The sequence below is a fragment of the Pleurodeles waltl genome, chromosome 4_1, assembly GCF_031143425.1.
Source record: "Pleurodeles waltl isolate 20211129_DDA chromosome 4_1, aPleWal1.hap1.20221129, whole genome shotgun sequence".
NCBI classification, from domain to species: Eukaryota; Metazoa; Chordata; class Amphibia; order Caudata; family Salamandridae; genus Pleurodeles; species Pleurodeles waltl.
The window spans coordinates 240,672,690-240,688,489 of NC_090442.1; the positions used below are offsets into that span (position 1 = coordinate 240,672,690).

The following is a 15,800-nucleotide window of genomic DNA, read 5'->3' on the forward strand; positions in this document are numbered from 1 at the left end:
GACTACAAGGTGCAGGATTCACATGTAATCCATACTGGCAGGCATTTGCTTAAGAGTGCTTGGCCTAGGGAGGCATACATTCAGGATTCAGAACATAACATAGTGGTTAGGGTTGACTTTACTAATACCATTTTATTTCGTGATCTGCATAGTACATGGTCTTTGCATCAGGAATATTAACTCTCTGAGCTATCTTAGATGAGTCAAAACTGCCATAAGCCAAATCCTTGGTCTCTTCAGCAGGTACATTAATCACCAGAGTTTGTATTTTCAGCAGTGTATTTTATTTGGTTATCACAACCATCAAAGTGTACATTAAGATCATAATAAAATATTAAACATTTAAAAACATGCAGTAATCCAATTCTCATTACATTCATCATCATAGCAGTTTCGCTGCGAGTGCTCACAGAGTAGCACAAAGCACAAAACAGCTTCATCCACTGGCTCAAGAAGCTAGGCCTACTCAAACTGTGGAAGGACCCAAGTAATATCTGTCAGACTGAGATTGTCCGTCTAAAATCAACGTACAGGGCTTATGTGTGCCAGCTCCCCCGCTGCCTGGTGCCTCTGCCCACTCTGCTAAGTAGGTCCAGGGTGCTGTAGGGCATGTTGCTGCTTTTGCTGCTCCTTGTTGTGCTTCTCTTCCTTGCCCATGCCCCTGTGCCCCCCGCCGCCATCCCACTGTTTTTGCCTATGCTCCCTTGTGCCCCTCCCATCCCAGGACCTACTTAATGGTGGTCTCACAGTGACCTAACTGAGCAGGTCCCTTGCCAGCACTCCCCCCACTGCCTGGTGCCTCTGTCTGCCTCTGCCCACTCTGCAGAGTAGGTGCAAGGTGCTGCAGGGCATTTTGCTGCTTTTGCTGCTCCTTGCTGTGCTTCTCTTCCTGGCCCAGGCCCCTGTGCCCCCTGCCTCCCCCACCGCTACCATACCACCATTTTTCCTGGGCTCCCCTGTGCTCCTCCCTCCTCAGAACCTACTTAATGCTGGTTGCACACAGCGGGCACGCAGCCAGCATGTAGAAGGGGCACCGAAGGCAAGCCCATCTGTGCCCATCCGCACCTGGACTGTACCCACACCGGGTATCCTGGTTCTCCCATCATCCACTGATACTCTGTCACTGAACTCTGCCCCCCAGGAACCGGGACAACAACTGCTGCACCTCCTCCATCGGATCCCAGTCAGACCCTTCACATGCCTCCAATGCCACTTCGCCTGCAACACTGAGACCAGCACCGCTCCCGCCACCCTCCAAGCCTGAGAAGCAACTCCAATGCCTGATGCTGAACGCACAATCCCTCTACAAACACACCACGGAAATCTGGGGCACCCTATCCACACTCAGACCGGACCTCATGTTCATCACCGAGACCTGGCTCACACCCACCTCGGCCCCCAACATCACATGCGCCACCCTGCAGGGATACAAACTGATCCAGAAAGACCGCCACAACAAGCACGGAGAAGGCATCACCATTATGCATCGGGACAAACTCTTGTGCACCAACTTCGAAGCAGAGACATCCCACCGCATGGAATACCAAAACTTCCAAATCCAAACCGACCCCAGAACAACCAACAGGGGAGCTCTCGCATACAGACACCTGCGGCCCTGCATTCTGCAAGGCCATTGCTGACCTCATCGCCCTCCTATCCATCAACTCAAAAGACTAACTATTCCTAGGAGACCAGAACTTCCATCTAGACGACCCAGTGAGCACAACACTATCAATCTCCTGAGCAATCTAAGCAACATTGTACTCAAACAACTAGTCACCAGCCCCACACACACCGCATGCCACACCCTGGACTCCCATCTTAATAGCAAGCAAAAAAAGCAAGTTTACTTCCCATTAACCAGCAGACCAGAGCTGTCCACCACACCCCCACCTCCCTGTCTCTGCAGATTGGGAAAAGTCATAGAGACTCCATGGACCACCACCGTCCAGTCCAGCAAGGTGGTTTACACATGAACTACGCACACACAAGAGATTATAAAAAGGCTAGAAAGACGATGACGTTGTAGCAGGGACCCCACTGACTGCACCACCCTCAAAGATGTGCTGAATGAATATCATCTCCACCTCAGAGAAGCAAAAAAGGTCACACTACTCAGCAGCATTGAGGAGAACACCAACCACCCGAAGGAACTCTTCAACAGCTACTGAACCCATCTGGGGACTCCCCCAGCCACCTCATCACAGACTGGAAGCCACTATCCATTGAGGAAACAGTCACCTTAATGACTTCAACCCACTCTGCTCACCCAATGACTGATGCCTACATTACATCTTCAGCCTGGGTCAGAAGGAAATTAGCAGCATCCTCTCTCCCAGCTACAACACCTCCATCAGGACTGCCACCATCCCTGAAAGAAGCAAAGGTCACACCGCTCCTGAAGAAACCCTCTGATGACCCCATAGAATTAAAAAATGACCGTCCCATCTCTCTGCTCCTCTTCCCAGCCAAGGTCCTGGAAATAACCATCAACAAGCAGTTCTCAGAACACCTGTAAAGACACAACCTACATGACTCCTCCCAATGTGGTATCCGCTCCAACCACAACACCGAGACTGCCCTTATCGAAACAATGGACATCGGGTTCTTTCTTGACCGCGGAGAGCAAGCAGCCTTGAACCTCCTAGACCTCTCTGCCACGTTCAACACCATCTCTCACTTTACCCTTATCGCCAGACTCCACCACATCGAAATCCTAAGCAACGCCCTCAAATAGATCCATGCCTTCATCACAGGCTGCACCTGGGGGTCAGCCTCCCACCTTTCACCTCAGAACCTAAGAGCAACATATGCGGCATCCCCCAGGGATCCTCTCTCAGCTCCACCCTTTTCAAAGTCTACGTGATGCTGTTGGCCATCATTGTTCGTTCCCATGGACTCAACATCATCTCTTACGCTGGCGACACTCAACTAATACCCTCCCTTTCCGAAGACCACACCACCCCCAGAGATAACTTTAGCAACGCCATGACTCACATCGCCAAATGGATGAAATCTAACTGCTTAAAACTGAACACAGAGAAGACAGAGGTGATCATCTTCAGAAGCAACCCTCCCCTTGGGATGACTCCTGGTGGCCCTCCACGCTTGGACAACCCGTGCCCCAACTGACCATGCCCGCAACTTTGGCATCATCATCATCATCAACAGCAAACTCACCTACAAACAACAGATAAACGCAGTGGCCACCCCCAGCTTCCACAACCTCCGCATGCTATGGAAGATCTTCAAATGGATCTCCTTTGAAACCAGAAAGATGGCCATCCAAGCCATCATCACCAGCAAACTAGACTACGAAAATGCCCTCTATCGCCCAGCTCCTTCAACACCCCCAGACCATCCAGAAGACAGCAGCAAGACTCGTCCTAGACCTCCCCAGAAGGACCCACCTCAGAGGTCAACACTGGCTGCCTGTGCACAAGAGGTGCAAATTCAAGGCTCTCACAATCACATACAAAGCCCTCCACAACATCAGACCTAAGCTAATCAACTGTCCAGCACAGCGGAGGATGCTCCTTCTCCTACCTCAGTGCCAAGACCTGGAACAACCTCCCCCGCACCTCGCACACCCTCCTTGCCTTCAGTGAAAAGCTTAAGACATGTCTCTTTGAGGAGTAGCTCTGACGCACAGCAACAACCCAGAGTGCCTGGACACCCTCCAGGGTGACAAGCTGCGCTTTACAAATCGATTGATTGATTGATTCACCAACAAGCCACAAAAGGGACTTCTGGGCAATTAGCTAAACTGTTTCTTGACTTCAAAATAAGCCCACATTTTGAAATATGTATGGACACTGTTAGAAATTGGGTGTCTAGTTGGAAGAGGTATGCACCCTGTCCAAGTAGGAACCACAATCCTTGTCAGGGTAAGTCACAACACAACCTAAATTATCCTGTGCTCACCTTCCGGTAGCTTGGCACAGAGCAGCAGAATTAATTTAGAATGCAATCTGTAAAGTATTTGTGCAGTAACTCATACAGTCACATAGTGAAAACACCACACAAAGTTTAGAAAAATAGATAATATTTCTCAGAATAAAAAAAGACCAAAACAACAAAGGTCCAATATGCACAGGTCAAGATATCACATTTAAAGGTTTAAGTAAGTGTTAATCCATAGGAATTAATGGATGTATCTCTTTTATGCACAAAGTACCTGGGATGTGTAAAAAAAAAAAGCATTGCGTCAATTCCTTACTGCGCAGGGGACGTGATGTGTTGATTCTTCCCACAGGGTTGAGATGATGAGTAGGTTCCTTACTGGCAGGGTAAGTGATGCGTCAATTCTTTCCTTGCAGGAAAGGCGATGCATCGATTTCCGGACACACAGCCTCGGGTCCGCATGGCAGTGCAAGAATGATGAACAATTGATGCACAGGGACGATGCATGGAAAATCCTGATGCGCTGTGATGATGGAACTGCGCTGCAACAGGCGCTGCATCAATTCTGCAGGCATTGCATCAATTTTTAACCCGCAAGACAGGCATTGTGTTCACTGTTCAGGCGTGGCACATTTAGGCATGGATTTCCCTTTTAGGTCAAGTCTTTGATGGCCTTGAAACTTCTTTACAGGGGGCAAGCTGACAAGCCCTTGGAGATTAGTTGGGGGGGGAGGCAAAGTCCCTCCAGCAGGGTCAGGGGGCAGCAGGGCAACAGGAAGGAGAGCAGTCCTTCCAGAAAAGCAATGCAGATGAGTCCTTTGGGCAGGACCGCAGTTCTTCTGACAGAGTCTAGTTGTACGTCCAGAAGTGTCTGATTTTAGGGGGTCACAGACTCACTACTTATACCCAAATGTGCCTTTGAAGTTGAGGAGACTTCAAAGAGTGATTTTGAAGTGCACCAGTTCCCCTTTTAACCCAGCCCTGCCTGCCAAGACATCACAGCGGGCTTATCAGTCCCTTGTCTGGGATCAATCCCTACCCTTTGAAGTGTAAGTGCGGGCCCCTCCACCCTTCCTGCCCAGGAAGACCCATCAGTATGCAAATGAATGCAGATGCAGCTAAGTGTCCTATGTTTATGGCTGTGGGTGAAACGCACAAAGGAAGCTGTCAACCAGCACTGACCAGATATGGATTGGACCGGCTGTAAGGCTCAGAAAGCAGTAAGTGCAGATAAATGCCTACTTTCTAAAAGTGGCATTTCTAAAATACTAATGTTAAATCCAACTTCACCAGTAAGCAGGATTTCTCACTACGATTTAAACCATACCAAACATGACAATGCCACTCCTTTCAGATCAGAAATTACCACTTAAAGATATATAAGGGAGTTACCAATGCTTGTCTTTGAGAGGAGCAGGTTCCACAATAGTGAAACATGACTTTGGGAGTTTTCCATTACCAAGACATGTAAAACTTACAAGTACATGTCCTGCCTTTCACTTAAATAGCACCCTGCTCTATGGGCTATCTCAGGCCTACCCTAGGGGTAACATCTGTAATAAAAGGGAAGTTTAAGGCATGACAAGTAGTTTTAAATGCCATGTCGAAGTGGTAGTGAAACTGCACACACAGGCCTTGAAATGGCAGGCCTGAAACATTGTTGAGGGGCTACTTATGTGGGTGGCACAATCCCCGCCACAGGCCCAAAAGCAGCATTTAATTTACAGGCTCTGGGCACATACAGTGTACTGTACTAGGGACTTATAGGTACATTAAATATGCCAGTTGGATAGGACCCATATTACCATGTTTAGGGGGGAGAGGACAACCACTTTAGCACTGGTCAGCAGTGGTAAAGTGGGCAGAGTCTTAAAACGAGCAAAAACAAGATCAGAAAAATGGAGGGAGGGACTCAGGCAACAAGTTGGAAGAAGAACACCCTAAGGCTGTCATGTCTATCATGTGTCCCCAACAGCTGAAGGTGTGGAGAGCTACCCAATCCCTTGGGAGCTCTCTTCTCTAAGGCGGAAGAATCTGGAGAGACCATTAGCATTCACATGGTCAATCCCCGGGCAATGCTCCACCGTAAACTCCATTCCCTGTGCGGAGATGGACTACCTCAAGAGTTTAGGATTTTTACCCCTCATTAGCATGAGCCATCTGAGTGGCCTATGGTCTGTCTGAAGCCGGAAGTGAGCCCCAAACAGGTATGGCTCAACTTCTTCAGTGCACAGACAACAGCAAATGCTTCACTTTCAATGGCACTCCACCTCTGTTCCTGTGAGAGTAACCTCCTGCTAATGAAGGCTACCAGTTGGTATAGGCCCTTCTCATTCATCTGTGCTAAGACTGCCACTATGCCATGCTCTGAAGCATCCATCTGCACAATGAATTCCTTGGAGCAATCAGGGACCCTGATTACAGGTGCTGTGCACATTACTTCCTTCGGAGAATCAAAGGCTTTCTGGCAGGTCTCTGTCCAGATCACCAACCTGTGCTGCTTCTTAGAAGTCAGACCAGTTAAGGGGGGGCAACAATGATGGCATAGCCCTTAATGAATCTTCCGTAGTGGCACGTGAGGCCTAGGAAGGCTCTCATTTAGGTTTGGGATTTAGGTGGTTGCCAGGCTATGATGGTTTCTATCTTGGCCTGGAGGGGCTGCACCTTGCCACCACCTACCAGGTGTCCCAAATACACCACAGAACCCTGCCCAATCTGGCACTTTCTGGCCTTGACTGTGAGGCCTGTCTGTTGCAGGGCCTGAAGCCCCTCTTGGAGGTAATGCAGGTGTTCCTCCCAGCTGGCACTGTAGATGGCAATATGGTCTAAATAGGCGGCACAGAAAGCTTCCTTGCCAGCCAGGACCCTGTTAACCAACCATTGGAAGGTATCAGGAGCAGTTTTCAAGCCGAAGGGCATCACCCAGAATTGGTAATGGCCCTCAGGGATTGAGAATGCTGACCTCTTTTTTGCTCCCCCAATCAAGCTGATCTGCCAATACCCTGATGTTAAATCAAAGGTACTGAAGAATTTGTCAGTGCCTAACCTGTCAAGGAGCTCATCAGCTCTGGGGATGGGGTGGACATCAGTCTTGGTGACAGAACTGAGTCCATGCGGAGCCAAAGTTATAGTTGAGTATATATACCCAAATGTGCCTTTGAAGTGGAAGAGACTTCAAAGAGTGATTTTGAAGTGCAGAAGTTCCCTTCTTCTCAACCCAGCCCTGTCTGTCAGGAGATCTGTGGGGGGTTATCAGTCCTTTGTGTAGGGTCAAACCACTACCCTTTGAAGTGTAAGTGAGGGCCCCTCCACTCTTCCTGCCCAGGAAGACCCATCAATATGCAGATGACTGCAGATGCAGCTGATTGTCCTCTGTTTATGGCTGTCTGGGTGGAATGCATAAGGGGAGCTGTCAACCAGCACAGACCAGACATGGATTGGAGACAGGCTATAAGGCACAGAGAGCAGTAAGTGCAGAGAAATGCCTACTTTCTAAAAGTGGCAGTGCTGAAATACTAATGTTAAATCCATCTTCACTAGTAAGCAGGATTTCGCACTACCATTCAAACCATACCAAACATGACAATGCAACTCCTTTCACTCAGAAATTACCACTTAAAAGTACATAAGGGAATTTCCAATGCTGACCTATGAGAGGAGCAGGCTTCACAATTGTGAGAAACAACTTTGGGAGTTTTTCAGTATCATGACATGTAAATATTACAAGTTCATGTCTTGTCTTTTACTTGCATTGCACCCAGCCCTATGGGCTACCTACAGTCTACCTTAGAGGTTACTTATGTGTAATAAAAGGGGAGTTTAAGGCTTGGCAAGTAGTTTTAAATGCCAAGACGAAATGGCAGTGAAACTGCCACACAGGCCTTGCAATGGCAAGCCTTAGACACGGTTAAGGGGCTACTTATGTGGGTAGCACAATCAGTGCTGCAGGCTTACTAGTAGCATTTAATTTACAGGCCGTGGGCACATATTGTGCACTTTACTAGGGACTTATAGGTAAATTAAATATGCCAGTTGGGTAGAAGACAAAGTTGCCATGTTTAGGGGGGAGCGAGCACAAGCACTTTAGCACTGGTCAGCAGTGGTAAAGTGTACAGAGTCCTAAAACCAACAAAAACGAGATAAAAAAATGGAGGAAGGCAGACAAAAAGATGGGGGAAGACCAGACTAAGGCTGTCAGCTCTAACAGACATTGGCGGTCATTCTGACCGCGGCGGGCGGCGGTTAGCCGCCCGCCATGCGGTCACCGCCAAATGGCCGCTCCGCGGTCAGGAGACCGCGGATGCCATTCTGGCTTTCCTGCTGGGCCGGCGGGCGACCGCCAAAAGGGCGCCCGCCGGCCCAGCGGGAAAGGCCCTGCAACGAGGAAGCCGGCTCCGGCAGTTGCACCCGTCGCGGTTTTCACTGTCTGCAAAGCAGACAGTGAAAATCTTCATCGGGCCCTGTTAGGGGGCCCCTGCACTGCCCCCCAGGGGCCCCACAACACCCGTTCCCGCCATCCTGTTCCTGGCGGTAAGAACCGCCAGAAACAGGGTGGCGGGAAGGGGGTCGGAATCCCCATGGCGGCCCTGCAAGCAGCGCCGCCATGGAGGATTCCCTGGGCCAGGGGAAAACCGGCGGGAAACCGCTGGTTTCCCTTTTCTGACCGCGGCTTTACCGCCGCGGTCAGAATGGCCCTGGAAGCACCGCCAGCCTGTTGGCGGTGCTTCCGTGGTCCTCGGCCCTGGCGGTCCATGACCCCCATTATCACACCACTGCTTCCAAAGAGTTTATATGTGAGGTTCTGCTTAAGTAGCTTGCCCTTGAAGGCATTTAGCAGCAATGGGGGAAAAGACCAGGCATCTCTGACATGTGCCTAGCTTGTAATTTGCCCCCTGACACAGAGAACCATATTTTGTTATTTTGCCCTGTGTATCGTGGCTTGTGCTGAAAGTGGTCCGACGTGTCTGAACCTGAGGATTATCACTATTTAGCTGCCTCGCGAATTTTAAGAACTGATACTACTGACCCAGTTGTATTCTCGGTCAGTTGCTTCACCAGAGTTATCTTGACACATTTATTGATGCGTGAAAACTGTTAGATACACAAGAAACTCTGCAGTTTTAGAACTGCTGCACTGCTAGAAAACTACCCCGGTAACAAAAGCAGTCCCCCACCCTTCCAGCCTCCCGGGGAAACACCTGATGCCTGGTACGACCAGTCCGGCCTTTTTGCTCAGCCACTACACAATAGTGAGTGTCTGAGAAAGGGAGCATAGTAAAACAAATTACTACTTCAAAAGTATTTATTCAACTACATTGGAGGTTTGCATTTTGAAGTAGTGACTCATGAGCAAAGCCTCTTGTACTTTGAGACCCCCACAGACCTTGTAACCCAGCAACATCTTGCTATATTTATTGAAGTGGTTATATGTTACCATATTGCAGAACACTACATAGCCAACCACTATGAATACTGCATTTTATGTTTTTTTAATTTTAATGTTTATATATTTACTATAGTTGGCCACAATATTACAAGCAACTGCATTGCCTTTTTACATTATTTCCTTATGTTTTTGACTGTATTTAATTTATTTGTAATTAATTTAATTCGGTAGCCTAAATCGCACCATTTAATAATGTTATATTTAGATGTACAACCTAAACCTAACCTTTAAATAATTTGTGTTTAAAATATATTTTAGCTCGTTTGTTAACCCATTCTTAACTTTTATTTGCTTTTTATTACTACTTTTCGTCGTGTACAGCGTTTCATTGTTTTTGATTATATTAAATTAAGGTTAGAATAAAATCTGTAAAGAATAAATATTAGCGGGGTATCCCCAAAATATTCTTTTTTTATGACATATTTATACGTTTTTAATCAGTTAAGTTTAATTTCGATACGTTTTATTTGTGTACATCCTCAATTTAAATGTGTTGCATTATGTATGTGGTGACTGGTCATGCCTTGGCCACTGCAATGCAGTGACCACGACGGAGTGGTCAGGTGACTGTGTTGTGAAGGTGCACCAGTACACCTCACCTTTTGATTCGCATTTCCTGCTGACATGGGTGATACAAAGCCAGTGATTTTAGGAGGTGATGGACCTGCTTATGTAAAAAGGGACTGCAGTGGCTGAACATAAATAAACCAACTCGCTCATATGCGCCTTTCATCTTGAGGTACATGGTATTGGCAGTGATTAGGTCACAGCCTGGCTACCATCTGCCTCACTAGCTCACCCTACTCCATCAATTTGATAAATTCAGAAAATGTATTGGTTTGTTGGTGCTAATAGAGCATTTATCTTTTGATAGCTTCTAGGGGTTCTTTCCAGTCACTAGGCCTTGCAGCAGCAAAACCTTGAGTGTCTTTAGCCATTGCCACTGGAAATGTGGCAATGTGTATAGCGGCATTCACTATCTTTTGTGCTCCCATAATAACACTCGAATCACAAGGGCATGCAACCTCTCAACACCTGTGGCAATAGTTTACCTGTCGCCTTTAAAACAGTGGCTTTGTAGAATAACATTTGGAAATTGATTGATCCATGAAATATTATGATAGACCCTCTAGTTAATGGCTAAAGCCATTTTTCTGTTCCTCTTCGTCAAACTGGTAGTAGACTCTGTCAGCTTGTTTGATTGTTTTAATTCTCTATTCCAAAAAACACCCCGCCTCCTGATTAGACCATTGTATGTAGTTTTCTTAAATCCTTGCTATTCTCCCGAACTTGACTTTAAATTGAATCGTTTCATATCCATGTACGTGCTCTATGATCATGGTCTATCTTTACATTATTTACTCATGTTTGTTTAACGTCAGTAGAAATTAGAGGCAATGACGTTCCTGTGTTTGGTCTTGATGGAAGACTTCTTTGTCACTAGATTTCTACTTTGTTCTTTTGCTTGAGCAGATGTGATGAATATGTGACTCAGCTGGATGAAATGCAGAGGCAGTTAGCGGCAGCAGAGGATGAAAAGAAGACTCTGAACTCCTTGCTGAGGATGGCGATCCAGCAGAAGCTTGCCCTCACTCAGCGACTGGAAGACTTGGAGTTCGACCACGAGCAGTCCAGGCGGACCAAAGGCAAGCTTGGAAAGACTAAGATCGGCAGCCCTAAAGTAAGTGAGGAGGGGCCACCCAGGGCTCCAACCATTGACATTACCCCATGGCATAGTCAGCACTCCCAGTCCCCAAGCTTTTGTGGCAGCAGTGGCACTCAGAGGCAAAGGCATGCTTCTTGCAGTGAAGTTTATGAGCTAATTCAGAGGCCAGGCTTCAATGAAAGCCGCTTACCCGAGGGTGATGGAAAGAGGACAAAAGACACTTTTTCACAATTCACTAGTATCTCAAAATAGGAGCCATCTAAGCTCTGCCCCTAAGATCTTAGTGGGTGGAAATGGTGTCTAAGAACTACATTGATAAAATGTGGGCACATTATTTTTACTCATACACCTTGAAGGTTTCCCAAATGGTAGCTCACTCCAGCAAATTTAAGGACATGTTTCCACTCTCTTCCCCATTTCGAAAAAGTATACTACTGAAAGTGTCAGCTCTCACAGGTTGACTTGGATGTACAAACAAAACAAATAAAACTTTGACATAATTCATAATAATTCAATCCGTTTTAATTTATTGATATGTTAAAGACCTTCCTGTTATTAACAATAGGTGCATCGCCAAAGGAGCAGTCATTAACCTTATACATTGCAAAGGGATCTATCGATGGGAATCCACATTTCTTCTCAATATTTTAGGCTATTTGTGTAATTTCCAAACCCTCAAACACTTTTGTCACCCAGGAGTAGCTATGTAATCATTAAGTTGCCAGATAGTATATAAACAATTACTTTGAAAAAGAGCACTGTAGGAACAGATAAAAACAAGATCATTAAAACAAAAATTCAGTTTCCCAAATTTGAAAAAAATGTCAATATCGTCCCTGTACTATGGAACAAAATGGAATAGCTAATCTGCTGCTACTGAAGTCACAATAGGTCACAGTCGGAAGTGATGCCTGTGGTTGGTCATTGAAGATGGAAGTACCCACAGAAACAATCAGAAGGTTTCACAAAAATACATGTGGTAGTGCAGCCAAGAAGGATCTCATGTTTACAGAAAGGCAAAGCACAGATTTAATTCAAGCAATAGCAGCATAATACACCTTCTTCAAGGCTAATTTAGTGTAACAGAAACCCTTGATTTCCAGTCCATGTTTCCGCGCCCAGAAAAAAAAAACCACAGTATGTTCTAAGTCACTGATCGCATATCTGTGCTACAAAACAAAGACAAGAGGTCACAAAATATGAGCAAATGAAATGACTTCTGATAGAGCGTTCCGTATTAATAATTTACCTATATTCGGACGCTCTTTAGGCCGATGAATCTTTTGGCTAAGTGGGACCCACGACACCCTTAATCAGTCAATTTCATTAAATCAATAATCAATAACGAACATAAGCAATACCCTGATCAATATAACACTTAACAATTAATCCAGAATACATTTCGGCAAACCCTGACCTTTCAGTCAGGAATAACCACACCAGTTTATTCAAAGTTAGTGAATTTATTTCCCTATATTAACAAAGCTAGCACAATATAGATGTGTCTCAACACCAAATGATAAACATAAATGAACATTAATAGCTGTCCATAACGGCGAAACAAGTGCAATCTATGCAGCATTTGAATAACAAGGCATTCAATAATAGCAATGCAAATCACTAAAACTATAATCTGTAATGAACTAATTGCATACATTTAGTCAGCATAACAAGGTCTCAAATTGCATCGTGCAACAAAAGGAATCCTCATCTAACCTCAGATTAGCATCAGCATGTGGGACTTCATGCAAAACAATTTAGCAACATTAATTTAGAAAAAACTCCTAACTAGGGATCTTATCAAAAATCAGCAGTTGGTTACCTAAAAGAAACACAATGCAATTGTACAATTTCCTTTCATATTTACCAATTACGATCAGCATACAAGGAAGTCTTCGTCTCACAGGTACCGTTTCTCGATCAGCATGGGACGGGGCAAAGGGGCAGGGGTGGACGGGGCAATTGCCTCACGGCGGCAAGGTAAAACTACTTCTTCATGCAAAGGGATCAAAGTTAAAGTCTCTAGGGCAAGAATCATATAAAGTCTCTTTCTCTCGATTAGAGAAAGCATCAAAGTCTCTTTCAAAATGGCGTCGCAGCAAGGTGGGCCATAATAGCTACGAAGTCTACAAAATGGCAGGATGTCCGATAATGGTTGCAATGGCAATAATGGCTGGTAATGGCTGCAATGGCTGCTTTCTTCTCGTGCACCTGGTTTAAATAGACAACAGTTCAAATCCAGTAGGTTCTTCCATTGGAGGGTTCATAGGTTGGCTTCAAATTGTCCAATCAAAAACGACAGTTCTCAAGCTTTTACTTAAGCATACATTATCCTTGGAGATGGGTACGCAAGTTGCAACATTTTATACCAATTAACTCACTTTCAGAGCTTCCATTGTCCGCACCTGCAGATCGACCTTGGAGCAAAGAGAAAAATGCCAAGCTGGCACGAAACTTTAAGATAAGCATGTGAACGATCTCAGTGGAAAAGTACAGCTTCAAGCAAAAATACACGTTTAATAGCACATTGGAAAAATACGAACATCTAAACCGTGAGACCGGGCAACTAGGCCAAAGCCTGCACTAAAGTTATGCTAAGCTAAAACATTTCAAACAAGCAAATCGTAGCACACGTTTATGATTATGTCGGATTAGTGCAATTCTAATACATCACGTTATATAAAGCACGCTTATAAATGTTGGCAAACTACTCTGAGGGCACATTTTGTCCCCGTACAATCTTTATTAGTTCGGTTAAAGTCACACATGATTATTTCACACTACGTTTAAGCGCTAATAAATGTAAAACCTTCATTTTCTGCTTCATCAATCCCTCCTCTGATGACTACTTGTCATCACACAAACTATTCCCACAAATTTTATTCCATTAAAATTCTGTCAGTTCTCTTTTCCTTTTAATTCCCCTTGTTTTCGCTTTGTATTCTTCTGCCATTCTTTTCATCATTTTCTCTTCCTTCCTTCTTTTAATTCTTTCCATAATCATTATTATTTCCCTTTTTATTCCCCAAATTCCAAATATGCAAATCAGTACAATTAATATTCCCTGTATTATTTTTAGCAATATTCCATTCCAAATGCCCCAAATCCAATTTCCCACTGAAGCAAGTCCTTTTCCAACCTTCTCCCACACTCCTGGTTCTTTCAATTCCTTCAAATCTGCACTCTCTTTTGTTACATTAGCAAGCATAGTTTTAATTTTCACACTGTTATCTGGAATATACGTACAACAGTGTCGTGCACCAAGCATTTTGCAAACGCCGCCATCCTTTGCTAAAAGAATGTCTAAAGCAAGCCTATTTTGAAGAGTCATAGCTCTTTCCGCTGCAAGTTCAGCATCTATCAGGATTATAGCACCTGAAAACTTTGTCAACATGTTATCCACTATAGTAGACAACTTTCTTATTTTGATGGAATTCAACACAACTCCCAATGAAGGAATCATGGCTCCAAATATATCTCCTACCACAGCAGCTGCGGTCTCTCTTTTCTGGATACGATGGGATCCAGATGTCTTTTGAATCATCGATAGGTCATCCAGTTGATAAACCTTTGGGAACACTATACCCAAATAACATCTCCCCCACCATCCCTTTGGAAGACGATAATAGGCATTATACCCACAAATGTAATATACACCTGGAATGACAGGGTCAAGTCCGTTCATCATGAATGTCCATTTGGCCTTAAAGATAAACGTATGTTTACACTCACTCGCTCCTACAAAAATGTTATCATAATAAGATTCACCTCGATATATACAAAACTTCCCTACATGCCAAGCATCTAAAGCTATTCTCCCTTGTGTTTTTATTGCGGCAAAATCATAATTATCTACTGAAGCCCTTTTATGTAGCTCCTTTTCTAATTTCGCATTCATTTGTGCCCTTCTATCATCTGTACGATCTAAAAAGCTTATTTCTACTGCAGAGAGCGAGCAGGTAAGATTTTCCCTATGAGCGTGAGCCGTTTCAAAAGGTTGCATTGGCTCGAAAAATTCCCTCATTATTTTAGCATCCCAATCTTTAGCAATCTGGCTTAGCTGCGCTATTATAGGAACATATGCAAAGGTAACATCATAATTTGAATAAAAATACTGTATGTTAGTTTGACCATAAAATCTAGACATTACTATACTACATGTAATCCCGTATGTAAGAGGCATGTGGTGATATGTCACCCCTTCCTTTACTGATGTCGGTATCTGTGTACACACATAACAATCTTTCGCATCCATAGTCTCAACATATTCTGTTAGCAGGCGATAGAAAACATTATACGAAAGCTCTTTCTTATCATGCAAGTGTCTCTCATCTAATTCTAGTCTTTTCAATGCAGTTAGTTCAGTGACAGTAACAGGAGCAAAAGTAGAAGCATCGATTTTCTCATTCTCACCCTTTCCACGTGTAGCAAGCACTATTCCCACTATTATTAGTACACATGCAATTATCAAGCCTATACACGCATATTTACAATATTTCACTCTACTGTTTTGTGTAGCCATGATCTCTATAGAATCAGAGAGCTAGAAGCACCTATAAAGAAACTATTTAGCAATTCAGTTACAAAGCTGCACGAGCGCAATGTTCACACAGTTTTCTTCAAGAGGCCAGTCACTTATCGGTTAGCAGCATTTGTCTCAATTCAGCAATAACTCAGTCTTTATCAGTTCAGCAAGTGTCTCATCCGGTTTTGCAATGTCTCAGCTGGTTGTTTGTTTCACGTTATATTGTAGCAAGCGATATCATTTATCACCCTTTCAATCAA

At 44.7% G+C, this 15,800-nt stretch overlaps 1 protein-coding gene across 4 annotated transcripts in view; it reads left to right on the top strand.

The window, feature by feature from the left end:
* BICD1 (BICD cargo adaptor 1) overlaps positions 1 to 15,800 on the top strand; it is a 674,082-nt gene that overhangs the window by 499,494 nt on the left and 158,788 nt on the right. For all 4 annotated transcript variants that reach the window (XM_069228220.1, XM_069228219.1, XM_069228221.1 and 1 more), the window contains exon 7: positions 10,823 to 11,030. In XM_069228220.1, coding sequence (XP_069084321.1) covers positions 10,823 to 11,030 — 208 coding nt within the window. The remainder of the gene's footprint in view (positions 1 to 10,822; positions 11,031 to 15,800) is intronic.